Genomic DNA, 27759 nt, shown 5'->3' with positions numbered 1-27759 from the left:
TCTCTGTTCTTGGCTCTTTTAATTGAATTTTATTTTTAAAGCCTTTATTAAGCTTCTGAACGCTTAAAAAGAAAGGGTGGGTGTTAAAAATCCTTTCTGAGGGTCAAAGGAATGCAGCGTGAAGGTTTATTCCTGTGTGACCTCTTCACGAAAGAGCGTGTAGGGAAGAGAAAGCCACGGGCTCAGTGGAGCAGCTTCCCTGTCAAAAACCCACACAGGGCTTTGAAAACCCACAGAGGGCTTCCAAAACTTGTGGAGGGCTTCAGAAATCCACAGGCCCATCCTTCCTGGGGAAAGCCACCACCAGCCATTCCCCGTCCTCATCCTGGCCTAGCTCAGCGGTGGCTCCCCCCTCTTCTTCTGCAGTTTCTGTTGGGGTTTATAATTGTTAAAAGGATGTATTTTCATACCAACAATGCATCCCTGTAGTTGCCCACTTGGCTTTTTCATGATGTTAGAGATACCTGAATTTTTGGCTGTTAGTGCAAAGGGCCATGGTTTCCCCCCCGTCTTGCTTCCAGCAACATCGTAAGTTGTATTCCTCACCCTTTGTTTCCTTATGTAGCCAAAGTGCTACCACAGATCCAAATCCACATCATTCTCCTCAATATTTGCTCCTTTTCATATCTTTGTCTGCATTATTATTATTTATTGTGGTTTTTGACTTCGTTGGTGGAGGTGTGATTTCTGGCACAGGTACCTCACTGGTATCAGGAGTCTGAGAACACAAGCTATTCCTCCCACGAACATAGGAGGTGTTGCTTCAGCTCAAAATTTCTCTCTCGAGCCTGTCTATAAAGCTGTAGTAACCTCGAGGTCATTTTCTTGAGGTGGAACTTCTTTGTTGTCTCAGATGGCAGAGAAGTTACTGTGGCTGTTGCTGAAGTGATTAATTGTTTTCAGCCACTGTAGGTTTGCGTCTGTTGGCAAAAAACTACCATAACAATAACTGGTACGAAAAATAGGTTTACTTAAATAAATCCTCTTCTATGTAAAATGTATTAATACATATTTTAATGCTTTATGAGAGATATATATATATATATATATATATCTCTCATAAAGCATTTTTCACAGTATACTTCTTACTAGTGTTATTATTGGTAAATATTACGGTTGTTGGGAAGAGCGTAACAAGGGGGTAATGCAGTCAGTCAGATCTTAGTGAAAGGACGCAAGGTGTGCTGCATGGGAAAGGACAGGCTGTCAGAATATATTGTACATCTATATGAAATGTAGCACTGAAATTTTTGTCTTTATTACTTCATGGCTTTATAAAAGGATTCTTTATAGATATTTTTTTTCATGTGTTTTCTGTTTCCTATATATTAAGTTTGTTTTATACATGATGGCTTACCTTAGTGATAATTCCTACTATCCCTTATGATTTAATTTTATTGCAAACCCTGTGGAATTCTGCTTTTTTAATATATATTTTTTTAATATATATTTTTATTGTATAGTCTCCAGTTTTGGCTGAGGCTGGCATGTTCAATATATAAGCCACAGAGAACATGGTATTCTGCCACTATTTTTGTTTTATTGAGAAAATTCCTCTTGAATTAAAATATTTTTTTAATGGCTCAGACTTGTAATTACTTTTAGCAGAAAGAATGTCACAAAACCTGAATCCTGTTCTTAGCAAGTCTTGTTGCTGCTTTATTTTTAAACATTTTTTTCTTTCCTTTTTTTTTTTTTTTTTCTATTAAGTAGTCTGCAGCAGCGAAAATGTGAGTAAAGTCTAAAGCCATTTGGTACATTTGGTCGCCCATATGTCTTGACGCTTGGATTGTGTGTATTTTTTTTAATAGATTTTGTTATTAAGAGGATACCATCAGCTTCTGTTGTTCGTAATGGTCCTCTGAATGCTTTCCTCACATAAAGGTTTTATTTTTCTCATTTGGCATATCTGCATGTTTCGCTTTTGAATGTAATTGAAATTAGTGTGCTATTCTTGTGTATTTCCTTATGTGTTTAACAACAAAAGAAATACTGTGACTAAAAATAACAACTATTGATTTTAACTTCCTATTGTGGGAGCAGACAAGTGGGGCTTTTTTTTTTTTTTTTCCCCGTTTCTGCCTTAACTATTTAGGTAGACAGCTTCAAGATTTTCTGCTTCTGCTGAAGTATTTGACAGCTTGATAACAAAATGCATATAATAATACAAATAACAGCCTGTGTTGCTATTTTTTTTCATTCCCATTTTGATTAAAGTTGTAACTGATATGCGACACTGTTTCAGGATACATCTGTACTGCTGTCAGCAGTATTGCTCAGAGCGAGGTAGCTGAGCCAGCTTTAAATGAACTAGTTCAGTACTGGAAAGTATCTAGCTGTGGCAGCAGAGTTTAGTCCAGTCTCATTTCCCTGATGGAGTGAGGAGGTTCTCAGGTTCCTTACGCTTCAGGTATTTGCTATAATTTGAGAGAGCTGGCAACCCATTCCTTTGTGAATATACTTTTGAAAATCATGATTTTGCAAAAGCATGCTGTTGCATTTTCAAGCAAGTGCAAATAAGTGGCATCTTCAGCAAGAGCAGAGGCCTCAACCAAAAGGACAAGATTATTTCCTTTCAGAAGCAGCGGTGCTAATTTCCATTTTTGTGTTTCAAGGTTTTGTCACTCTGGAAAGTCCCTCGCTAAAACTGGAGATAGTGGGGCATCTTTTCTAATCATTTTTTGTTTGCTTTGTTTTGTTTTATAGTTCTTCCCCACCCCAAATGCGAAACTTTCTGCAGCTTACTATTTATCACTCTTCTGTTATTATTTTCTGTTTCACAGTGATTTGTAAACACTGGCTGAGAGATTCAAGGATCTTGTTCTTTTGTTGTCGAATATCTGATTTGGTATTTTGATTGGATGCTGTTGACAAGGGGTGCCCAAAGCATTTGGAGTGACATACAGAACAGCCAGAAAAATATTATGCGTTCAGAACAGCTAAGAATTATTTGAAGGAAAATAAAACATAAAGGAACAAATAATTCCCTTGTAGTAGTCTATTTTTAAATAGGTTAAGTCTATTGCTTTACAGTGTATGTTGGTAGAGTGTTTTTTTTTCTGTTTTTTTTTTTTTTTTTTTTTTTTTTTCCCCACTGCACATGAGGATAGTATTACCAGAATTAAATCAATTTGGATTACCTCTGTCAGTTACAGTTGTTAACAGTAAGAGGAAAGATAAATTCTCTGACAGCAGTGAACATGCAAAAAAACAACTTCCCTTTGATTTTTCAGTGGTGGTTAAAGACTGCAATCGAAAGACAAAAGAGTATTTTACCAAAGGAATGATAAACTTTCAGTGGGGCTCTGCCCAAACAGAAATTTTCCACTAATGTGGGATCATGTAGGGGCCTCGTGGACTTAAAGTACCTTTTAAATTACAGAATCATTTATAATTTTAAAAATTAATGTTCTAGATTACGTGCTTTCTCTCCCATAGTTACTCATCAGTCATTTTGAACTGTATTCCTTGTTATCTAATACCTGCACTTATTGTGGACAGCAGTGCCACAAGTCTATCCTTATTAAAACAGTAAAAAAAAAAAAATAATTAAAAAAAATGCTTGGGCAGAGGATGAACTTGCTGCTGGGAATAAAGTTACAGACAGGAGGTGATGAAATGCTGCTCTAAAGTAGGCTTTCACCTTGCCATGTAAACTGTCGGATTTTGATGTGCAGATTAGGAAGCTTTATCTTCAATACTGAATTGCAATAGCTTGAGTGTCTTGTAAGTTTGAACTTCAAACTTTAGTTGGTTAAAGAGTGTGTTTCTAATTCCACTGGATCTTTTAATGTGTTGAAAGAGATTATAGTAGACTGAGTGCAAAGCACCTGGAGTTATTTTTAAATAAATTTTTATCTTACATAGCTTGTATATTGTTATAATACAACACTATATACTAAGACTTCACCAATTTTTCCTAGAGGTCCTTCTTGCTATTTGTAATTCAGAGAATGAGATGAGCCTTAGCATCAGCATGCTAGGTGTGCTGGGCCTGTCAATACCGGGTAGGTGAGGAAGCTTCATGCTGTAGTAAGGCAGCTACATACTGTAGGCAGGAGGTAATTACTTCATTGGTCAAGCTTTTTCTGACATGATGAATGTGGCCTGATACCTTTCAAGAAGTGGTGAGGAATTAGTTTGGATAGATTCTGGAAATTCAGGTATTTTTTTTCAGATTTTTCAACTTTTTGCCTACTAACTTGTTCCATAGAGCACAAGATGTAAGAAGCGGGAGGGGGGGGAAAAAAAAGGCTTTTGGTGCACCTGTACTCTTGCGTGGTACTATCTGCTACTGATAAAGTCCATCATGGTGATTCTTGGGAAATGTTAACATCATGGTCAGTAAGGTGTTATCAAATGACCAGTAATATGCCATTTATATAATGGTGCAAAAAGCCAGAATAAAGTATCCCATGTATTGGATATTGTGAGAAAAAGGGATGAGCTGGTATTCATTCAACTTCCAAAGCATCAATATCAGTTAAAGAGTAACTGATAGTATGAGTTCAGCTCTCACTACTTCTAAAAAATCAATTTTTTGATGTATTTGTAATACTGCTGGTCACTGTGGGAAAGCATTCATATTTTTCCTAATTATTCAAGACTGTCTTTCACTAATTGTATAACGTTCCTTTGTTGAGCTACTCATTCATGTTTTCCTAGCTGGGGCATGCAGCTTCAATTATATCAATATTACTGACTGTAGGGGTATTGCTTTTTATGCTGCATGAAGTATTGCTAATGCAACCAAAAGCAGACTAATGACATGGTCCTAACTCTCTGAAGAAAGCCTTCAAGTGCTTCATTCCTGTTGTTCTGGTAAGACAGTATATCTAAGGCTAACTTATTTGAATTGAGAACAATAATTTTTAATACTAAAGTGCATGTGTGAAGGTACTCTGGCACTTAATTAGAGAGAAAATCTGGTCTGTCCACTAATGTGATGTTTGTTGCTCTTATTCGTGTTTCATCAGTCTTCAATGCAATTCAGCTTGTCCCAGAGTTTTAAGTATATTTTGCAGTTTGGCAGCAGCAGGGGGAGTAGTGTAGCTTTATTTGGGGGCTCTCCTTGACCAGTGCTAGATTTAGTTGATGATTAATTAGCCCAGAACAATGCTGTTCAGTCTAAATTCATCCATGTTAGGAAATCTTCCTCCTTTTTCAAGCTGAGCTAGAAATGCTATTCTACGTACTTCATCTAGTTGTGCCTCTGTAAAACCTCATGAATGTAAAGATGTACTCAATATGAGTGTTGGGTTTTACTCAGATTTCTAACCAACCTTCAGGTAGGGTACAAACCCTTACCCGCTATTCTTTGAGCTTAGTGGTCCAGACAGATTTTTATTTGCGTAGCTGTCCACCTATGTAAACTTTAGCAGCCCAGCTTGGGTGCAAGGATTTGGTGAAAATTTATTTTACATATCAGTTCCTTTTTAAAACTTTGTAAAATGCTTTTGGGTAGTTTCCCTTTTGTATAATACGCAGATCACAGCATGGCTCAGTTAAAATTGATAAAATGATGCTATACATAGTTTTGACCTTTGCTGGGATTGTGTCTGAACATAATTGGCTCATCTGAACTAACTACTGATAACCATTATCAGCGACACCTCTTAACAGAGCAGAGATTGTCCAATAGATAGATGTCTAATGTAATTTTGAATAACTTTACAGATAATGATTTTATAATGTGCTTTGACACCTCAATTCATTGCCTAAAGACTCTAAAGTAAACCAGTTATTTTTTCCAGTGTTACGTATATTTCATAGGCTTTTCTTAATGGACACACTAAATAAAGTATCATCAAATGTTCTTACTTTTTGTAAGATGATTGCATAGCTTTTCAAGCTCAGTTTGTTATTCCCCCATAACATGTACACCATTGTATTTCCTGAAAGGAACTGCCTTTTGTGTATTATTGCAAATACACAGACCTTCCCTGAAACAGTAGTGTTGGATTCTTTTATATGTACCTTTGTGTTGCAGCAAATATGTTGAGCTTTCTTGGGTTAAGGCAGAGTAAGTGTGGACAGTAAATTCCCAAAGGGCAGGGTGGAGATCAAATAGTGTCGTAGTGTGTATGTGTGCTCATAATATCCTAAGCAGAAACTGATTTAAAAATTTAGTTATTGTGCAATCTGGTATCATGTTAGTTAAATCTAGATTCATGGATTCCTTGCACTTTTATATTTCTATTGTTTTTACTTACAACTTGATTTAATCTTATGCTGCACGCAATATGTCACTATGTTCCCATGTGAATTTAAGATAGAAATACTATTTTCCATGTATCTGCCTAGTGAAAATGTGTTAAGGTATTGTGCTGATGCCTTATAATTATAGCTGTGTTACATTTTGGCATTTGTTGAATTAATCTCTTGCCTACTTCCTCAAAATCAAAATGTTATTTATATAAGTTACTGCCATAATTGAATCAACTTTTAAAAATTATATTCATATGTCTCTATGTGTGTAGGCAGAAGACCAGGATCAGGATGCAGTAGGTGGACAGAAGATTATTAATCAGACATTTCTTTCTCTTTCCCAAATTACTGCTTTGTCAGAACAAAATGTAGAAGGAGTTCAAAAGTGAGTAGCAGTGATAACAATGCTAGAACCAATATTATCATGAAATTAAGTTTATAGACAATTTGATTTTTTTTTTTTTTGGGGGGGGGGGGGGTAGTTACCACATTAGACTTTAAAGCATAAATTATTTAATTGAACAATTAATGTTTCATGAAAGTTATGAAGAAAGCCATTGATCTCGTATCTGCTTTATTTTAGTGTGTTGCCCATATCTTTTGATTTTTCTTCAACTCCTTCCGTCTCTCCCCTGGTAAATATTTCACAATGATGGGGTTTCTGGGTTTGCAGTCTTACTAAATATTCTGTAAATAAAATACTAAGATGTAAATAAGCACAGGCCAATGCTGAGCCTTTTCATAAGTCTCACTTGGTAACTCTTTTGCTAAAACATTTAGGACTCTTTACAGATCCATGAGTTACTGTAAAATCAGAAGGGTTTTAACAGTTCAGAGAGGGATGGAAAGCTTAAAAAGTAGATAGCTATTATGGTGCACTGGGGAAATAGGAGGCAGCCAAAGACTTCTGAAGTAAGCCCATGTTGTCTTCCCTTTAGCAGCACCCTCTCTCATTATTATTGCTTAATAGGAGATGAATTTAGGGGGCCAGGAGTTCAACCTGAAACTCTAGACTTATATTTTTAGAATGGGATTTTCAGAAGTGCCCAAATAATTTAGGAACACTTTTCTCCACTGGTAGATTCTTAAAGAATTGAAAGCCAAAGAGCTGGTTAGAACAGTCTTAACTGTTTTGGGGAGAGAGAAGAAGTTAAAAAAAAAAAAAAAAAAAGAGAAAAAAGAAAAAAAACATCAACAAGAGAACTAACCCTGTCTTTCTGAATACATAGAGTTTTTGAGAGATTAAAATATTATTCTTGAAATATTCTCTTCCTCTCATTTCTCTCTGTTTTGAGGAAAAAAAAACTTCCTTACCTGATGAAATTTATTTTTCCTTTTTAAATTTTTTATTTAATGAAAACTGAAAAAAAAATATTTGTTTCCCTTTAAATAATAGCATTTATATTTTTTCACTTATTATTTTCTCTTGAGTGATAAGCCCCTTTCTTCAGAGAAGACTGAAGCATACAACGCAAAGGAGACTAAAATGTACTCGATGATGCAATTTATTGTGAAAAATTCTTGCTAAAATTAAAAAGGAAAGCATTGAAAGGTCATAGTTTTTTCTTAGTCTCAGCTGGTCACATGTATTTATATATATGTGTGTGTATGTATATATATATATATACATACACACACATACGCACGCACAAGTTAATCATAAAGTACATACTTCATCTGACTGAAGGGGATAGATGCAGGGTATTTTATATACTCTAAGCAGTTTAGCACCAGCACTGAAATTTTGTTAGCGTACAATAGAGCATCATTTCTCTACACAAGAGCATTTTGAAGGCCACAGCTAAGGATGGAAAATCAGAATAGATGATCTGGTTCAGTATGAAAATTTTGATGTCTTGCATTCACATATATATTGGAGTTCTGTACTACTGTCCATTTCCTTAGGACTTGCGCACATCCCATAATGGAAGAAATAGCAATCGATGTAACTAAGAAATCTAAATCACCCATAATTTCCTGATCATTTATAGATACTGTTGTCAATTAGAAGTCTTGCAGAATATTGAAAAAATTAGTTCTGGCATTGTTAGTAGCATCACAGAAAATCTAAATCCCTGAGAAGCTCTGATTATGAAAACACAGAGTTGGCAGAAGCTTCAGAAAGAGAGGATATGGACTGTTTCAAACCTTGGAAAGTTCAGCTGGCCACATTCCACTTCTATTTCAGTACATAGTTAAGTGTTTTTAACTGCCTTGCATGTGTACAGCCGTACAAATTTGTCATGCAGAACAAAGGAGTACATGTTTTAAACAAAACTGATTGGATTATATGCTTTACTTTGTTAGCTATTGAGGCTTTAATTAAAAAAAATAAAAAACAAAAAATTCATCTTACTTGGCAGTGTATCTCAACTGGCTTGATGAAAACCCTGAAAAACTAACAGTTGCCTCTGAGTAGGTCTGATATTAATGCTATTATTAGGAAGGAATGAGAAACGGGGCGGGGGGGGAGACTTCACTCTTGCAGGGGAGGAAAAACTGTGATCACAGCTGGCACCTGTGTAGTCAGGTATAGCTAAGAAACCAAAGATTGCTTTGATGTAAAACTTAACTACCTGAGACATGGTTAAGTTACACCAGAACTGCAAACTGAAGTCCTAGCCCTGATCCCCTATAAACTCTTCATGTGGAAAAATGCATACAATTATTATAAAAGACATAATTAATTCCATGTTTGGATAGAGTAGATGTAAATATGTCAGTAGCATCATAGTCTCCTGGAAGGAAATGTATGTTTCTATAATTATTACTTCTTCAAGTTAAAATAAGTGGAAAATTTTCCAGTGTGCCAGAAAAATAAGATGAGATTCTTCCTAAATGTTCTTACCATTATGAAAGTGGAATGTAAATTTCTAAATATGTTAGATGTTTTTAGTAATTTTATATTGTTTACCTAATTTTTCAGATGCAATTTTTCTTCAGAGTCTATGTGAAAAATAATCACTAATGGAAAGCAAGATCTTTTTTAATATTGTAAACATATCAAAAAATATAGAGAGACTTGTCCCATTTCATCCAATAAACCCCTTCCTGAACAAACACTGGGAATTTCTTTGGGAATTTTGCCTGCATTTCTCTTTGATTTTTGTAAATCTCTTTACTTCATTAATTATATCTTAACATTTAATTAGTGCCTGTTGAAACCTGTAGGTGCTTGCTTACTTTCCTCATTTGATTTTTTCCTCTAACCACCAGTGTTCATATCTAGAAACTGATGTAGCTAAGTTTCTGGAAAATCCATACATGCATATGCGTAAAATACAAATACATGTACAATCACTAAATTAAACTTTGAAACCTCTATTTTTAAAATTTCACTATTTTATTCTGCTTTTTCTTTCAGAAAGCTGGAAGAATTTCTGAATTTTAAACAATTAAAGACATCTTTGAAGGAAGCTATTTTGTTAGATTATTATACTGCTGGATTTTGGTGGGCTAAAGAAAAGAACTTCAGTCTTGTGCAGCTGTCAGGATTCATGGATCTATTAAACTTTCTGTTGGAGAACCTCCGTGGTAAGTATAATTAAAAATGATAAAATAAAAATATCTGAAGTGGAAGGCAAGAATGCTTTCCAGTCATTTTAATAAAGCGGTTTTTAATTGTAAGTCATTGTAAAATAATTTATTTTCCTCTTGAATGTTGTCATGCTATACCTTGTGCCTGATAATAATTCTCCCTGAAAGATGTTTGATTAGAGAGAACTGTAGTCTATTTAGCAGAATATCCCTCATTCTTTCTTTATACAGTATATGCTACAAAAGGACCAGGTCCTGAAAAGACCTCATCATTGGTATGGTAAAATAAATAATCATTACAGTAGAGCGAGAGCAAGGAACATCTAAATTCTGGTTTCAGCTCTCTCAGTGACTGAGTCACCATAGCCTTGGGCACATTTCTCTGATATTTGAGATATTTGGTACATCCTGTAGAATTATACCAGGAGAATTACATTTATTTTGTCCTTGGAGGTTAGCTCTCAGGGGGCTTTCGCTGTGGCAAATTCTGCATTTTGGGCACAAAATGTATTGGTTAATTAAAGACTGATGAGGGAAGTAAACTGGCATTGCTGCCAAAGTTGAAAAATAACAATGAAAGGACTTCAGCTCTGGTGGCTATGAGGAAATTTGCTAAAAAGCATGCATCTTGGGTCTGGCGGGAACAAAATAGCCAAAAAAAAAATAAAAAATTGTAGCTGTATCCTCTCAAAACCCTCTTTTCAGAGATAACAATTCTTACTTTACATTCACTTTGAAGGTGATTATGTTGAGAAGAGTCTATCCCAGAGGAAAAGTGAAAGGACACAGTGGTTCTATTCAAAGTAAAGATGAATACTTAAAATCAAATTCATAATAATTATTATACTCTTTCATTGTAGTTTAAATCAAGGTCCTTTCTGACTTGGAATCTTGACAGAATATGTACGTGCTTTATGGTCATTGGAATTCCAGTTGTCCTTCCTGTCTCCAATGAGAAAGTATCTTAACATATGCTAACTATATTAATATAACAATGGAGAAGAATGGAAACATGACACAAATTAGTTTTATGAGACTGTAATGCATGTGTACTAGACAGGCTGGTAGCACAACTGATTATTAAAGCTGACTGACATTTTTCAGGAATGTGATCTTAGTTGCATAAAGTCTGGCAAAGCTTTAACTCTTTAAGCTACAATTTTCCATGGCAGTGTCTGCCTCAGATTAATTTTAACATATAAAATTTCCAGTACAACAGTTCAATGGGCTTCAAGACAGAGGCTGTCAAAGAAATAAATGCATTATTTTGAGCTTTTTTTTTTTTTTTTTTTTAACTGCTCTAATACCCCTGTGCTTTGAAGTAAAGACTTAAGGTTTGGCAAACAAGGGTTGTGAATTTGCTTTTTGCTGTCCTCTGAAAATTCATTCATATTTGGCTAAGACACATGGCTTCCAGGGAAGGAAAATGCAGTTTGTAAATGCAAGAGACTTCTTACATTTTTTTTTTCACGGCAAAGTTCCCCAAATAATCCATTTTATAAATTATGCTCTAGCCCAGGGTTGAGATGAATTTCCTTATAGTTACTGTTCTCAGCTGGTGCAAGTTCCAAGACCAAACATTTCAACTAACAATAAAATGCTAATGTCTTCTATATTAATGACCATTTCCTTTTCCTTCCCTACAATGTACCCAAGCAGCCTGCAGAAGCAAGCTGATTTGATCATAATAGCAACAATAGCATGGAACGGAAATAATGGATTTAGACAACGAGGGTAGTGGAAATTTATTTAAGGCTGGTAAAAGAGAGAGGAAAACAGAGATTTAGAAACTCAAGGCTTTTCTTGATTGGGTGGGTGAGGAGAAACAGTTTGAGAACCAAGGGATCTTTGTTGCCTGTACGTATATTCCTTGCAGAGGAAGTGAAACAGGGTAGGGACTGAAACCAGCTGAGGACCCAGGGTAAACTACTTGTGTGATTTGGTCTACATTCTACACTTTGAACATAAAGTGCTCCCTACCTCACAGACATAGTGTGAGAGCCATCCTGTGACAGGCAGCTGGGCCTGAAACTCAGTTGTACAAAGGAAAGAGAAAATTTGGACTAGCTGGAGAGAGGACCTGGGCCTGAATATTGTCACTTCTCATGACCTTGTTAACTTCCCCACTAAATGTGGTATTTCTCATTTCCCATGGCTTCTCTTCTATTTCCCCCCATGTTCTCTGTATTTCTTTTTTTTTTTTTCCATTATAGTTATTTATATTGTGCTGCCTCTGTTACTGAAAACTAAGGTGAAATTTTCTGGGTTTTGATCCCTGTACAGCTAAAGGGCAAAACTGTAAAGACCAAAATCTTGGAAGTTTTTAAATTTGTTTTCCGTACAAAGAACCAAGAAGCAGATCAGTAGAGAATTCAAGCAATAAGGAAAATAAATCTATTTCACCACTGGTGGATATTTCCCCATTTTCTACTGTAGATTTTTAGACTGAAAAAGAACAAGCAAATTGTGTTTGTAACTTTTTTTTTTAAACTCCACCGTGGTTTTAGTGATAGCACACAGTGTACACAAATCAGAAAGGTGGATCCTTTCTTTTTAAATGCAAGGTTTAGCAAGCATTGATATATTTTCAGATTTTTGTCAAGACAGTATACAAAAGGAATTTAAATTTTAGTTCAAAACTGTTTTGGCATTTGGTATTGCTTTCCAAGTTAAAACTGTGAAGTCATTTATTTTGGGGGTGCAAACAATTATGCAAGCAGAATATTAAACATATTCAATTTTAATCAATTATGACTAAGTACTTTAAAATTGCTTGCCATTTTTAATATCTGTTTGTATATTTCTGATTTATATTGCAAGGGACATGATCAGAAGAACAGTCTATTTACAATACTTAAGCAATAGTAAATTCATTTTAAGGACAATCATACTATGCATCTAGCATTTACGTGATATTCTGCCTGTGGTTATCTCTGCATACATAAAAGACCAACCTGTAGTGTCTTAAACATCCATTATTGTGGTCATTGTGTTACTAGGGCTCATCAGTGATTTTATGATGGAATTTTAATGCACGTTTTATTGATAAGAATAATGGCCACAGACAAAAGTGTTTGGTCACTGTTGCTTTTTAAGTTTCCATGTGACTCATAATATAACTGCTTAAGCTTCTAGAAGTCTTATAATTAAAATGCCTTAAAAAAAGGTGGGGGGGGGGGAGGAGGGAGGGGAACCCACCTCTATCATGTTTATATTTACTTTTTGTTCTTTGGAATTAATTGCAGACAAACATATGACCTTAGAAGATAACATAAAGGAACTTGGAAAAGCAATGGCTGGAATAGGAGAAACTGATTCAGAAAGAAGTGGTGACATGGATGTTTTCAGTATTGAGCAAGCCAAAGCAATCATTGATTACTTGAATATCAGGTACTATCCTAGGATACATGATGTCTTATTCAAATAAATTAATGTGGTAGGAAATCTGCTGATAAAATAAGTTAAAATTATTTAATTGGGAATGTACTTACTATGGCAACATGCTACATATGCCAAACTTGAAAAAGTAAAAAGAAAAGAGTGGTAAAGATCAAGCAGTGGTAAAGATCTGACCTCAGATGTCAAAGCCTGGAAAATTCAGAATTTAGATGGGAAGTTTATCTTGACATAAGATTATTCTGAAAAGATTCTATCTGGGTTTTGGTTTGGGTGATTTAAAGGAAAGAGGAGAATGGTGTATACAGAATACTCTTGTTTTGCTTTTAAAGCTTTCTAATTCTATATTCAGTTGAACAGAATGCTATGTCTCATTTGTAACTTTGAGTATTTGTGTGACCTTGTCAGCTGTAGTGGACTTCTTAAGTGGTTTTAAGTTCTGTACTTTACAGAATTAAGGCTATGGTAAATAAGTATGAGTAATAAAAATGTTGCATTTGTAAGTTAGCATAAGTTCAGCATCTGCATGAAGAGGTTTCTTGATAGGTCTCAGCTTTTAAACAGACACAAAAAGAGATATAAACAGCAGTAATTCAGTTATGTATCTTGGAAAAAAAATGAAGTGTCAGTAGCTAATCACTCGTCTCCATATAAAGTCTTAGTAACATATTCAGACCTGTCTTCATTGAAGTGCTATTGTTAGGACAGCAACCTATACTCTTACACCACTGCTTCCAGTACCTGATGGATGAATGGTTCCTTAAGTTCTTGTATTGCCAGGATAAGCAAGAAAAGATGGAAAATGGAAAAGGTGTGATTGTGATATATGTTTATGCACTATACTGTATCTTCAGCCATTGAGCCCATTTCATGACCTCAATGGTAGTACTAGGGAGAGAGATTTTGTGGCAGATGGACATAAAAAGTGAGTAAGTCCATTACTGATCTGTATGTAGAATAGTTGGGAAATTTCTGACTCTTCTTTTCCTATAAGAATTTTAATGTGGCAAAGAGATTTTTTGTTTGTTTGTTTTGTTTGTTGTTGTTGTTGTTTAAGAGTGTTTTTTGAATGCATTAAAGTTTTTATTGAAAATAGACAAAAATACAAGGTTGGCCGACAGTCTCCTGGTTTAGGGCGCTGATAGATTTTTAATGGGGGTTTAAGCCCATCACAGGTGATTTCTCTTACAGTTGAGTTATAAGATCTGGCTTTCTCCTGCTCTGTGTTTTGTTGTTGATGATGATAATGATGTTGGTTCGGTCTGGTTCTGTTTCATGGAAAATAAAAAGAACTTCAGGTTCTTCCCATATGAAATGAGAACATCTCTTTATATCGCAAATTTTTGTAGTCAATGCAAACCAATGTCCTGCCAAGTACTCCCCTAAACTAAAAGGAAGCTTGGCATTTCAAACGTCTCATTCAACTTCTACTTCTCTTTTCCTGTCTGTGCCTTTTGTATATTTATTTGGAACAAATGTTTTTTCCAAGTAGGATCTCTGTAGCTCTTGTGTGAACTATCCATTGAAAGAGATCTTGTCCATGAAGTAAGTCCTTCACAGTGTCAAGAATTTCATCCAAGAGATTAGATGCTCCATCCTATTACCACCGAAGTATTATCTCAGCAGGAATACAATCATGCCTCAGTACAGCAGTGGTATTCTGGCTGCCAGACGTGTAGTTCTATTTTCATACCGCTCAACTTACTAGAAGTACGTACAGCTACAAGGTCATGGATATACACATGTACACATATAGGCACATGCACTAAAATGTGCCACGTGTATCCACTTTATACAATTCATTATTTCATTCACATGAATATTTTTTTCTAAATCGGAACTGAATCAGCACACTTTTTATGTAGTTGTATTCCGAACTTCATGAACTCAGGAACAGGCTGCCTGAGTTTTATTACAACTCAAATTTATGTATTAGTTCAACATTTTTTCTTGTTCTTCACTTTTTTTTTTTTGTTTAATTTTAAATGATAGACTTATAGCTTTATTTTTTTTTTCTATTCAAAATAGTATGACATGTTTTAGTTCAGATCACATTTTTATAGGTGAGCTCTAAACCCATGGGATTCATAATGGAAATGGGGACAAATGCTCAACTACATTGGCACAAGCTGTATAACAACTATAATGATACCTTTAGGTTTGGTGGAAGGTGACAGTTATCGTCTTTTTATCCTGTCTCCTGCAGCAAACACATATCAACATAGCTCTTGACATTTTCTTTCAGGAGGCAGTGGAGTTAGGAAAATATGTCATTGTTAATCACCTTCATATTTTCATATGACATCATAAGAGGTTTTATTCTGAAAAATCTTACTTGCATGAGGAAAATTATTTTTACATAATTACTAAATACATTGGCACAGGCTCTTAATTGTTCACAACAAGCATTTTATATAATGCATGGTGGAAGAAAACTATATCAGTTTTAAAATAAGTACTGATGCTGTATAATCTACATGATTTGATTTAAAGAGCATTAAATGGAAGATTTCTTTCGTTGATATAGGATTAAGGGTGACAGTTCAAACAGAGTTCTGTTTGAAAAATAAAAATAAATTCAGAAATGCCAAAAGTAATGACTTATATTTTTGGAAATACTGTAAATTATCTCTACATGGAACACGGTCTGTAAAGAATATCTTAACACATTTAGAAGGTCTAAGGAAAAGAACTAATTTTCAGCTTTTCTCAATCTGGCTTCTTTCCAAGGCATTGGAATAAAGAAAAGAAAGAAGTTTGAAATGTTAGGTTCTCTCAATATAGTTTGAAAGATATGTATCTAATTTCTTGTATGTCTGCAATGCTCATAAAATATTTTTTTTTCCAAATAATCCATGTTAGAATATTACCAAAAATAGATCTGTGTGTGTGTGAGAGGACACATGTATTTTCATGAATTTGTTTGAGTCATCTCCACGTAAGTTCTGAAGTCTGTTTAAACATAGTTCATAAACAAATTCCTATTTTTCTGCTGAAACATGGCAGGAATTCTTTGGTGAAACACTGCAGTAAATAGGTAATTAAGATTCTAAAATATTTGCCATTTTCATTTGCAGTACATATGTGCTTTGGGTGTGGGGGAAGGGAACTTACACTTTATGGTAGCCAAATTTCTTATGCGAGTAATCAAATTTGGTTTTTAACAAATGGTAATTGGCTGAATTAAATGTAACTATAGAATAAAACTTTTATATGGCACTTACAGAGCCAAATGTTCAATACGGCTGCTATAATACTTCTCACAAAACTAGGAAATGCATCTGTACGTATGTGCAAAACTGTCTGCAGCCATTCGGGTACGAATGTATTTGAAAGAGTCACAGGTGTGTTTGACTAATCATGCTGGAAAATGTATTATTGTCATGTAAGAGAGGCTGGCAGTACTGCCTTTGTGTTCTTCTAATTCTGAGCTGCTCTCAAAGGCTAGAAGAATCTCTGCTGTATTTTAGCTGGCACTTCAGCACCACTTTCATGAGGGCAAATTGTCCCTGGTCTGCAGTATTTCGTGGAATCTCAGTGGTACTGTGGCAGTGGCCGGTGGTGCTGTGTAAGTGAAGGTGATTTGGAGAAGGATGTTCAGCTAAAATGGTGGGGACTTGACACAGACTCCCACTGTTGGTTTCCTCATTATTTGTCATAGCCAAGATTGTATTTCAGACACCTACATCCCAGTGCATCGGCCTCTTGACCAGGATTCTGTGATAACTTTTTAAACTGCTTGCATTATGATTAAAGTGCTGCAGAAGAGAAGTTTTACTCTAAAGTCTGTATCTTTCTAATATGTACCATGCCTGTCATGAAATTGTCTTTGGTCTTCTGAAAGGAAAAAGAAAAATGGGAAAACTCAAAAATATTGTATATGAGCTCTGCTTGGTTCCTAAGAAAGCATCATACTTGATACTCCAAGTAAAAACTGAAATTCATGTGTACTTCTGACCTACCCAGGGTATTCCGGGCACTCTATTCAATAGAGACACTTGGCAAAACAGGAAGAAGCTTCTCTAAAAGTAATCAAATAAAAACATAAGCTTAAAAATGTTGGCATACATCCTCTGACAGGGGACTGTCAGCGTCCGTATGTACTGTCTCTGTACTGGCAGTTGCCTTACAGACCAAAGGATGTAGAAGCACACCTCTTGAGAGGTGGCAACATGATTAATTTCTTAATCTCCTAGCTCGGAAACAGTGGAAGGCTTAGATGTGTAAGTATAGCATTAGCATGATTTCCAGTACGTAGTACCAGTGTCCTTAGCTTTAAGTAGGTAATTGCATACGTTGTTCTAACAGTTACTTCCACAGACCATAGAGAAATTCATGTTGGGAAGGACATGTGGAGGCCATCTAGTCCAAACACTACCCAAAGCAGGCTTCGGTATTCTAGACGTGGTCTTACAAATACTGAGCAGAGAGGCACCACCGTCCTGGTTTGTGGTTCTAATAGTGTGGTGGGGGGAAAGGATAGGAACTGGTTACAGATGTTCCTTGCAAATATTGCCATATCTTTCATGGGTACATCAGACAGGACTGTGATAAAGTTAGAATCATTCTTCGACCTGAACTTGCTGTGAAATCACAGAACTGTGTTTTAAATCCTGTCAGAATGACATGACAGAAGCCAGAAGTTCTGTGTCATGATTTTAAGAGGAAAAAGTAATTGTAACAGATGAACTGTGACAAACCAAGCCTTTGATTAAACAAATATGATTTCATTTACCATTAGGAAAGGAAACAATGAAAATTATTTAAAACATGAAATGGAAATCCACATATGTTTTAAGGGAAAATAAGTTTACTACTTTAAGTTACTTTTTGTGTAATGCACAAAACTCCAGTGTGTCAATCTAGTTTTCTAGTTTTTCTTTAAGGAAATAGTGCGCTGATTTTGAAACATGACCTTGAGAGAATAAATGCTTCCATTCTTTATTGGTTTTGTGTTCCAACATCAAACTTGATCGCTGGAATAAGCAGCCCATCCCAAATCTGCTAGCTCATTTGGCTTTGTTTCCTTCTTGTCCACTACTGCTGATATTAAAGACATAAGTATCCTGGAGATACGCATTTCAGGAATTACTTTTTTTCAGAGGAGAACTTAGTCTTCTTGGAGTTTGATTCCGTAAGAACAAAGCAGTTTTATTCTTAATTATCATACTGGATTTTCTACAGCCATCTAATAGTACGTCCTGTAAATTAAATACTCTGTGTATCATAGCTGAAGTTAAACAACCATTTCTCCCTAACATTCGAAGTATTACCCATCTGGAGAGTAACTCTCACTATAGCTATTTTTTTAATAGTGTTACCTTTCTAGAGATCTACAGCTGTACTAGCGGTGTTTTTCTCTTATTTTCCAGCTTATTTAAACCCTATAAATTGTATGAACATCTCTTCCACAGTCCTAGAGAAGAACTGGTGATAAGTAATAAGGTAAGTCATTTATATAGATGGAACTCATTATGTAGAGTTATTTAATGAATGCGCTATGACATATGTTTTGTATTGCTCAAAGCAATTTTATGTCAACATTACTTCATTACTAAAGTGAAATGGCTGATTAAAGAATACAAGTTAGATGTTTCAATCCTCAAATTCAAAATTAATTTGGGATTTCAAAAAATTTGGTTGGTTAAAATGTGTTAAATCAGGAATACTTTTGTTTATGTGTTTATAAGTTGGTGCATGTCATTTGAATTAGCAATGCATGACTCTGACTATTTTAATATCAGCAGTCAAAATCAGAAAAGTTTGTGTACCAAGCAAGAGTCTGACCACAGTGCTGATATTTATGTATGCACAGTGTTTTTTCCACTGTAGTCACCAACAGTTAATTATACTGATTTTAGAGAAACAAGCTAGCTAGAAATCCAGCATTTTGAAGGCACTCTTACAGTCAAGCTAATTCACTGTTATTAAACTTTGTATTCTAACTTATATGTGAAAAAATACATAGGAATATGTGTAGACTCAGGAGGTGGCCTTTAATCAAACAGCCAGATTAAATTAGTCAAATATACTTTACTTTTGTTTGAAGGTGCATTTTGAAGATATCTGTTACAATACATTGAAAAGAATTTACATTTCTAGTTTAGGAGACAACTGGTTACTCTGACAGGCACGGTAGTAGAATTTCTCTTATGGCATGTATTTAAGCTTATCAGCACACAGGGAAGTTAAAGTTATTAATGCATTGGAAAAAATCTTTTGCACATTTAGCTGGTGGTTTGGGTCTAAATGATGTGGAATAATTTCCTCCCATGTTGCTTTTAAATAACTGTGTTTTACGCAAGGAGGACTTTTCTTGCCATGGATGCAAATATTTGGAGATTATTTTGAGGTTGTTTGTTAGGTGGGTTAAAATTCCAGCTATGCTGGAATCAATGACAAAGTTAATTACATAAGTCAAGCAGGACTTCAGCATCACACTGCTGTTGTGGTTTTCATATTAGCTAATGAGATCAGTGGTTGGCTAGAGCTTTCTAATTGGTAAAATTATTTTTAATGAGGCTTTAATTAAATAATTTATTGTGTAAATTTGGTTAATATATCAGTTGCAGATTAGCTCAAAATAAATATCTTTGTGTTTTCTTGAAACCTATTTCTGGATGTCTAAGATCAGCATAAAATGCTACAGTTTCGCAGCCAAGAAAAAGCAGCTGCTCTGCATGGTTTGTATGCAAGAGTACCACCTGTACCATCTACCTCCACTAGGGAATGGCAGAAACGTATTCCTGTGAATGACTTTGGTGTTAATCCATCAAAGGAGCAAGTGCAATTTGCAATAAAACTGTCATAAAAACCTTCATGATAATCTTTAGCTGCAACTCTCTTACAGATATTTCTTACCTATGCGCCAGTTTGGTTTAATTCATCTGTTTTGTAGTCCCATGGCAGAAACTCCAACTGCATTTGTCCAACCACAGTGTAATACCCGAGAAGATCAATAACTTATATTCGTGCAGAGTTTATTTTGATAGGGTGTTATATTGTTCTTCAATAAGTTAAACACTTTGAAACTATACATACAAATTTATGGCATTCTCTGCATTTGCTTGATGTGTAAAATGTGATGAGAGGTGAGCCCAGCACAGAGATCAAGTTCCCAAGCTTACAGCTTTGTTACATTTAGAAATGCATATCCATAAAGGAGAGCATTACCTTCTGTGTTTGCAGTCCCTTAGATGAACAGGTCAAACCCTGACAGGCTAAAGGGGCAGATGTGGTTCGATATGCATGCCTATGGCAGGAGCATGCCTGGAGTCACATGCCCTGCAGTGCATGTGCTCAGGGAGCAGAAGGGGGCTGGAGATCGTCTGGGAAATCGGTGCACTAAAAGTAGATGATAAATCTGTGATGAAAGGTTGGCTGTTGTTTTGCTGCATAGATTAGTCTTTAAAATAAATAATAAAAGATAAAGCTACTGTAGATGCACCATGGCCAACAACTAGATGTGATCCTTACTCCCAAGCACACTGTTGCTGTTGTCTAAAAAATTTTCTATAAGCTTCATTGATGAAAGCTGTTCTTTTGGAATGAGAGACTGTAAAACGTAATGGCCAGGTTTGCCCAAATAAGAAGAACCATGGCATTCTAAGAGTTTAATCACAGTATTACCTTATTTTGCAAATAAAGACTTTTGGACAAATCAATGAAATTATTTGCTTTAACTTAAATGGCTTGCTTTAGCTCACTGAGTAAATTTCTGCTTCGCATATGCTGAAGGTATCACCTACTGAACAAAAGTCCAGCAGCCTCTTCTTTAGCAGAGATTCAGCTGCAACAAATAAAAGCAATAGTTACTGTTATATTGGATATCCTTTTAGAGAAGCCATGCTATGTGTTTTCCAGATAAAACTTACAGCAATGGATTATACACCCATTGAATTTTATTTTTTCTCTAGTGAGGGCAATCATACAGTGTTCTCAATCAGATTTCCTTTTTGATCTTTCAGTGCATTTATTTCCAAATGACCCTGTCATTTCCTGTGTAAAATAAAATCAGACAAGAAAAGGGAAATGACTCAAAACTGAGTTAGATTATGCATACAATATCTGCATGCCACTTAACAAAATCTAAGTTACTTAAATATAGCACATAATTAGTGGAGCTTCACAATCTGATTAATATTCTGAGTTTGATGCAGCTAGCATGATAGAAACAACTTTGTAAAATATAGACAGTATTTAAGTCTTTAAAAAAAAAAGGAACAAATGACTGGCTAATTTAAATATATTTTTGCATCAGCTAAAGCCTTTAAATCAAACTGCCTGAGGTGATCATATTGCCTAGGAAAAAAAAAAAAGGTCAATGCTGAAAGACATGAATGCTTGGTTATACGATAAAACACACGCCATAAATCTAACCTAGTTTGGCAGTCTTTAAAATTTAAAACTTACCTTTCCAGCTATCAAATTCTTTACTTCTCCTTCACTGCAGATCTAGAAAGACCTATATATTACATATGTGCAAATACCTGTTAGAAAACACGGTTAAGTACAAGGAATTACTGAGAAGTGTTAAGATTGCCAAGTAAATTGATCGCTTTTTGTTTTGTTTTGTTTTTGTTACTGTTTTGAGCACTTCTTAACATCTAGAAGAATTGCAGAAGAAGCAGTGCTTTGTCTGGACTGTGGCCATGAACCGAAATAAAATGCATGTAGGGCTCACATACCAGAGTTCTTCAAGAATGCTGTTGTTAAAGATACCGTTTTTACCTTTTGTCCATACTGGAGGTTTTGCCCTCTAGCTGTGGGTTAGTACACCTAGTACGCCTGCAAATTCAAAGAAAGCAAATGGAGTACATTCCAAATCTTGATGTGCAGGGATTCAGTGGAGCAATTCCTATTTACACGTCAGATCTTATAAAAAAGGTTTAATTTGTTAATACAGGAGTTGTGTAGAAGTTTTTATTATTTTCTATTTCTATGGTCAGCTAATTTATTTTGCTTTGATAGGATGATATATTGCAATACTTTTTTTTTTTTTTTCCAGTGATTTAAAAATTGTACCTTTTACTGTAGTTCATGTTTTCTGCTGTGGTATGTTGTGTATTTTTGGATGGAATGAGGCTAAGGTCTTCAGGGATTATGTCTGCTTTGAAACATTTCCTAATAAAAATAATGTGGTTGGTAAATCTAGTTTTATTCCTAGTTGCTTTAGCCAGCCTGATGGAGTAATCTGCTATTTTATGGCCCAGATGACTAGCTAAGTTTGACTTCTTGAAGTAGTAGTGTACAATGTAATTTTCTTTAGAGATGTCATAGTGGGTCAGGTTGCAATAAAAATATCAACCATTAAGTTTAATGACAGTGCAGATTCAGTGTTATAGCAGTCACTAGATATCATCCCCTACTTAGAGTTCCAGAACAGTTTCCATTAACGCTGTCTTTCCATGTACTCCTTCCTTTTTGAAACATTAAGCTTTCGGACTAAGGCTGGTATTTATCCAAGTGTGAGTGGTTGTTTTTGTTTAGTCTTTTGTTGTTGGTGGTGGTGGTTTGTTGCTTTAAGTCTGAATAAAATCTCTTCTGTGTTTTGAATTTAAGAGAGTGCATAGGAAAAGTACACTATCCGAACGCTAATAAGCCTTTCTTGATGGCAAAAGTCCTGAAGTCTGGGACTTCACTTTGATATGTAAACCTCATTAGGTGTTGCACACTTAGATTGGTTAATCAATCATTTTTAAAACAAATTTGCTCAACAATTTCTTGAGAATTGCATTTCAAGAATGTATGAAACCAGAACATTTCTGTAAGCATATCAGTTCACACTAGAGAGACACATTCCCCAACTAATGGAGTGCATGTTTTTCAAAGCTTGAAGATTTCAAATATTTGTAATGCTTAAAAACCGCTGAATTGATTTTCTGTAGCTTTGTTTTGTAAATATCACCATGGCAAAGACAAGACTACTTTGAAGGAAGTAAGAACATAGGACTGGAAGGGACCTCTTTAATTGTCAGGTCTAGTGCTGCCTTCTCATAGGCAAGCACATATAATTCTCTTCGGAAACTTGTCAAGCTCAAGCCTAAGAGGTTAACTTTTCTGTCTTTGCTATTCCAGTTAGAAAGCTGCCCTGGAGCCTGATTTCTGTAATGATTATAAAACTTCTAATTTCCAGGCTAAGTGTATTCACAGCAAGCTTATGTGCACTTGTCCATGTGCCAATTTGTGCCAGTATTGACCTTTACTTCTTATTCCATTCCCAGTGTTTATTTTTCTAGCATATAAAGAGACAGCAATCTTATTGTCAGCCTTCATTTAGCTAAATTAAAAAAGCCCGTCTTCTCTAATCTCTGTTTTTATGATAGGCTTTTGCTATATACGTTCTTACATACAGAGTAGCCTTAAGTCATCCTGTTGGTCGTTTTTTGTAATTATTCCACTTTAAGTTAGTTTTGTTTGAACATAAGTGACTGAATGGCAGTGTTGTTGCTGAGATAAAAGCGAGGCCCTGTACAATGACATACTGCTTGCTTTTTCTCTTTGGGAATAATCTGCATGTTAGGTCCTAGAATCAGTCCACATTTCTTACCTGTATCATGTAGCTGTCTTGTAGATCTGCCGTTCTGGTTCTCCTTGATTACTTTTTTTTTTTTTTTTCCTGTTTGAGGTACTCTCAGTGCACTACAGATTTTTAAAAATCGTGTACCAACAATGTCACTAAACAGTTTGTTAAATACAAGAGTGAATATTCTTCAAGGTCACTCAGTCCCTTCCATGTGATATTCTTGTCCTCTCATGCATTGATCATGTCTCTCACATTCCTTTTTGTCTAGAAAATTGGTTATCTTATTAAGTAAACTATGAAATCAGTGTGGCATCACGTATCTTTGATAAACCAATGTTGTGTTATATGCCATTTTTCTTAAAATTTCTATGTCCTTATTTTTTCCTTCATAACATGGTCCTCAAGCTTTTACTACTATGGAGATCAAAACTACAGCTTCAGGAGTAGCTTCATTATTTCACAATTATGAATGTTTAAAACTAGCAAACTGGTACTTGGGCTTTTGATGTCTGAAAGAAAATTTTTGATGTCCTCTACAGAAGTGTGTAGTCCCAAAGACCTGATTACTGAAGCAAGCAGCTGGAGAGCCAGTGGTTTTTGGTGACAAAAATAACTGAGATTTGGTCCTTTGATCTTGAAGTTTGCTATGGCTATAACTAGAGGGATCGTGAAGGGCTTATGATTAGACTGAATGAAAAGTGGAGTCTATTGGGACTGTATGCATTATTACTAGAAATATTTTAAGCATATCTTGCACATTAGAAACCTCCTTTGGTTTACAAAGACTCTTTGCTATACTCAGTTACCCATAGTGAAGATATCCTGACCTGTAACAGCTGTGTTTTGATATAGGTCGCATGCTGGTGGTTTTCTACAGCTATTTTAACATGCCTGTGTTCAGGTAGCTGAACTGTGCTTCCCTAAAAGCCAGTGAGAGCTCTAGAGAGTTTGTGGAATTCACGGTGCTGAGTACTTTTGCAAATCTTGCTTTAGAGAATGATTGACAAAATGCTTCTTAAATTATTTGCTTAAGAAAAATCAAATACAAAACAAGCATGCCTTTTAACTGACTAACATGTACAAAGTCATGAAAGTAAAAATTCTGGCAGGAAAAATTCAGAATAGCTGAGATAGACTATGCATTCATTACACAGAGCACTATGCTTCTGACCCTGCCAACATTAAAACAAGTGCCTCTTTTTAAACGCTTCCGAAATTTTATTTCAGTAGACCTATTCATATACAGAGTTAAACTGAGAAGTGACTGGGGTCACATTGTTCATCAGCCTGGAGGATGAAAAGCTGAGAGGAAAAATTAATAAAAATGTTGAAGCTCATCATCATTTTTTATTGTATTTGTTTATCTGACAAAGCATCGTATTTTTGACTGTATTATGTTAAATAGGAGAGAGGAAAAAAAGTTGTTGGTGTTGAAACATCGCTGGAACTGTGCAGGAATTTGAATATACACAGATGTGCTCTCTGGATTTGTTAATTACTTAGAAAGTGACTTGATTACTCTGTGTGTGTGTATGTTAACATACGTGGTTCTGATAATAGCAGCAATGGTTTATTTATTTGCTGGAATGCAGGCCAAGTAGGAATTGTAGGCTTTGACTTGAAGGATAGTCAGTATATTAAAGACTGCATTTCTCTGCTATTCACTAGCGTATTGTAAGATCCAGAGGACTAATTGCTCTATCACAGGACTATAACACATTAAAAATATTTATAGATCAGAATTCTTATGTATTTAAATTTTAATGGAAGACAATGAGATTGGCAGAAATAAAGACTTGGGGAAATTTTAAAGTGATTAAGCAAAGTACCTGAGGGCAAGCTGTTCGGATATTAATTTTGTTTTACTTTTTTTAGTATTCCTGAACAGTTTACTGTCAATGCCCTTTGGGATTTCTTGTTGTTTTACTTGACCCAGAGCATAAAAAAAAATAATTGGAACTGAGCAAAGTAATTCTGTTCTGCAGAAGATTCTGAGACTTTTTCAGTTTGATTTCATTCCATTTTAAAACAAATAATAGCTTTTAACAGAATTGCTGTTCTTAGATGTCTCTGTTTAAACTCCCCCACTCCAAAGCCGTCTTCTTGAAGGCCTTTCAGAGTCCAAGCCCCAGGAAGCTCCATCCTGGGGCCGCACAGGGTAGTTGGCTCTGCTGGAACCAGATCTGCATGATTCTGCATCTGTGATCTGGCCTCAGCTGTCTGTAAGGCACGTTGTAGCGGAGCCAGGAATCTAGAAAGCAGAACGTGAGGTCAGCCAGCGTGGCAAACTGTTGAAGGAGCTTTGTACATAAGCTGATGGGAAAGCAGATAGGCTATTGGTGGCATGGTGGTAGAAATTTGCAAACTACACCCGAGTTTTGTATTTAATTTGAAGTAATAAGGTTTGTAAGTAATCTGTCAATAAATAATTAAATAATTATGTCTGCTACAGAACAATAATATCTTTCTGTTAAACTTAGCCATATAGTACAGCACCAATCAAGAAGTTATTTGAGAAAATACTGTTTGACATATATTTTGTGAGTTTTTTTGTTTTTTTTTTTATTATTATTGCCGATTGCTAACAGGTACTGTTTGGGAACAGGTACCATTTGCTGGTCCAGTGTGAAGCCACTGGTGACTAGTTTGTTAGAGCAATCGACCTATTTCCACAATTTCTTTAATCATTTTTATTAATAAGCAGGTAGAGATCCATGAACTTACACTACAGTGCAGGACTATTTTTGCACCTCTACCTTTACCTGCAGGTTTTCATCATCTTGAAGATTAAATCATATTCTTAAAAGTATCTGTGGAATGGAAAAGTGATGTGGTATTTCAAGGGAATGTATCCCCATGGGTGAATATTTATGTATCAAATTCATACATCTTGTGACCTTATGTTATGAATAAAATTTTGACCTTATTCATATAAATAAATAGCATGGCATTTCCTTACTGTGATGATTTATATTCAATATACATTTTTATAATTTTTTATCCTCTCGGTTGATATTATAAGAAGACTTATTCAAAGTCTGAGTAACAGATTAGTTTTGCAGTCCTTTAAAGTTCTTTTTTATAAATGCACCAGAAAGTTTGTATGTTTTCTAATTTCAGCTTTAATTTTCGAACTTGTCATAAAATACAATATGAAGAATTTTTACTGAACTTTGAATCTGATGTGTGTGAATATTTAATTCATAAAATGTTATTTTGATTTCCTGTATATAAGTTAACTTCAGGAAAATAGAGTGTTACTAATTAGAAAGCTGAGTTTTATAGGATGTCTGTTTCATATGTGAGGTAACTTATATTGCTACTTAGGCTTACATTTAATAAACTTTAGCTAGGAAAATTGTTTAAATTTCAAAGAAAAGATAATAAATAAAAGGAGGGCATAGAATATTAATGTGAACTCGGTCTTTATTTTTTAAAGCATTCAAAGTTAAATAGTGGTGGTCTGTTAACAATCTAGGGCTATTTGGCAAGTCTTTAAACTTACTCAATAATCAAAACATAAAAGGACAATGGAAACTTTTTACAATAAAAGAAAAAGGAGTTGAGTACAAAAACCAAACAAATTATCCTCTGCTTTTTCTTGGTAAGGAGGTGAACTTTATAGGAAGGGCAGCAAGCTCTGAGTTAGGGTTGCCTTTTCCTGTCTTTGTTATAAATTACATCTGTCTGTGAAGAATCCTCTCCAGTTACTTCGTGGTTACGAGGGAGTCGTGTGGGTGTATGGGGAATGGAGCTGAGAAAGACAGATCAGGGGGAGCCTTCTTTTAATTTTACTGGGTTTTGTTTCTTTGTTTTTCACTTAGGAAATGGCAGTTCTTCGCATTAATCTGCCTTGCTTACTAAACATACGGATGGATAGAATTCCCAAGATCCCAGCTGTGTAAATAGAATATTAACAAAACAACTGTTTTCTTCAACGTTTTATTATTTGTTGCTTGTAACTTAGTAGGCTTTTGGAAGACTTCTGGCACCACTTAGGTTCACTCTAATCATTCAGAATGTTTTCATTAGGGTTCAAATGGGGAAGACATTTGGCAAAGGGATGGACTCCATCCTAAGGATAATGCTTGATT

The 27759-nt window shown here is 35.2% G+C and overlaps 1 protein-coding gene across 8 annotated transcripts in view; it reads left to right on the top strand.

The window, feature by feature from the left end:
- Positions 1–27759, top strand: part of CABCOCO1 (ciliary associated calcium binding coiled-coil 1) — a 263070-nt gene that overhangs the window by 168134 nt on the left and 67177 nt on the right. For 5 of the 8 annotated variants that reach the window (XM_068689322.1, XM_068689323.1, XM_068689325.1 and 2 more), the window contains 3 exons: positions 9572–9741; positions 12990–13134; positions 18513–18585. In XM_068689322.1, the coding sequence (XP_068545423.1) occupies positions 9572–9741; positions 12990–13134; positions 18513–18585 (388 nt within the window). Of the gene's footprint in view, positions 1–6479; positions 6593–9571; positions 9742–12989; positions 13135–18512; positions 18586–19769; positions 20677–27759 lie in introns of those variants that run through there. The other 3 variants (XM_068689321.1, XM_068689320.1, XM_068689327.1) reach the window with 2 other exon arrangements.

This window comes from Anas acuta, chromosome 7 (genome assembly GCF_963932015.1).
Source record: "Anas acuta chromosome 7, bAnaAcu1.1, whole genome shotgun sequence".
NCBI lineage: Eukaryota > Metazoa > Chordata > Aves > Anseriformes > Anatidae > Anas > Anas acuta.
This window is presented reverse-complemented; position numbering and strand designations above follow the sequence as displayed.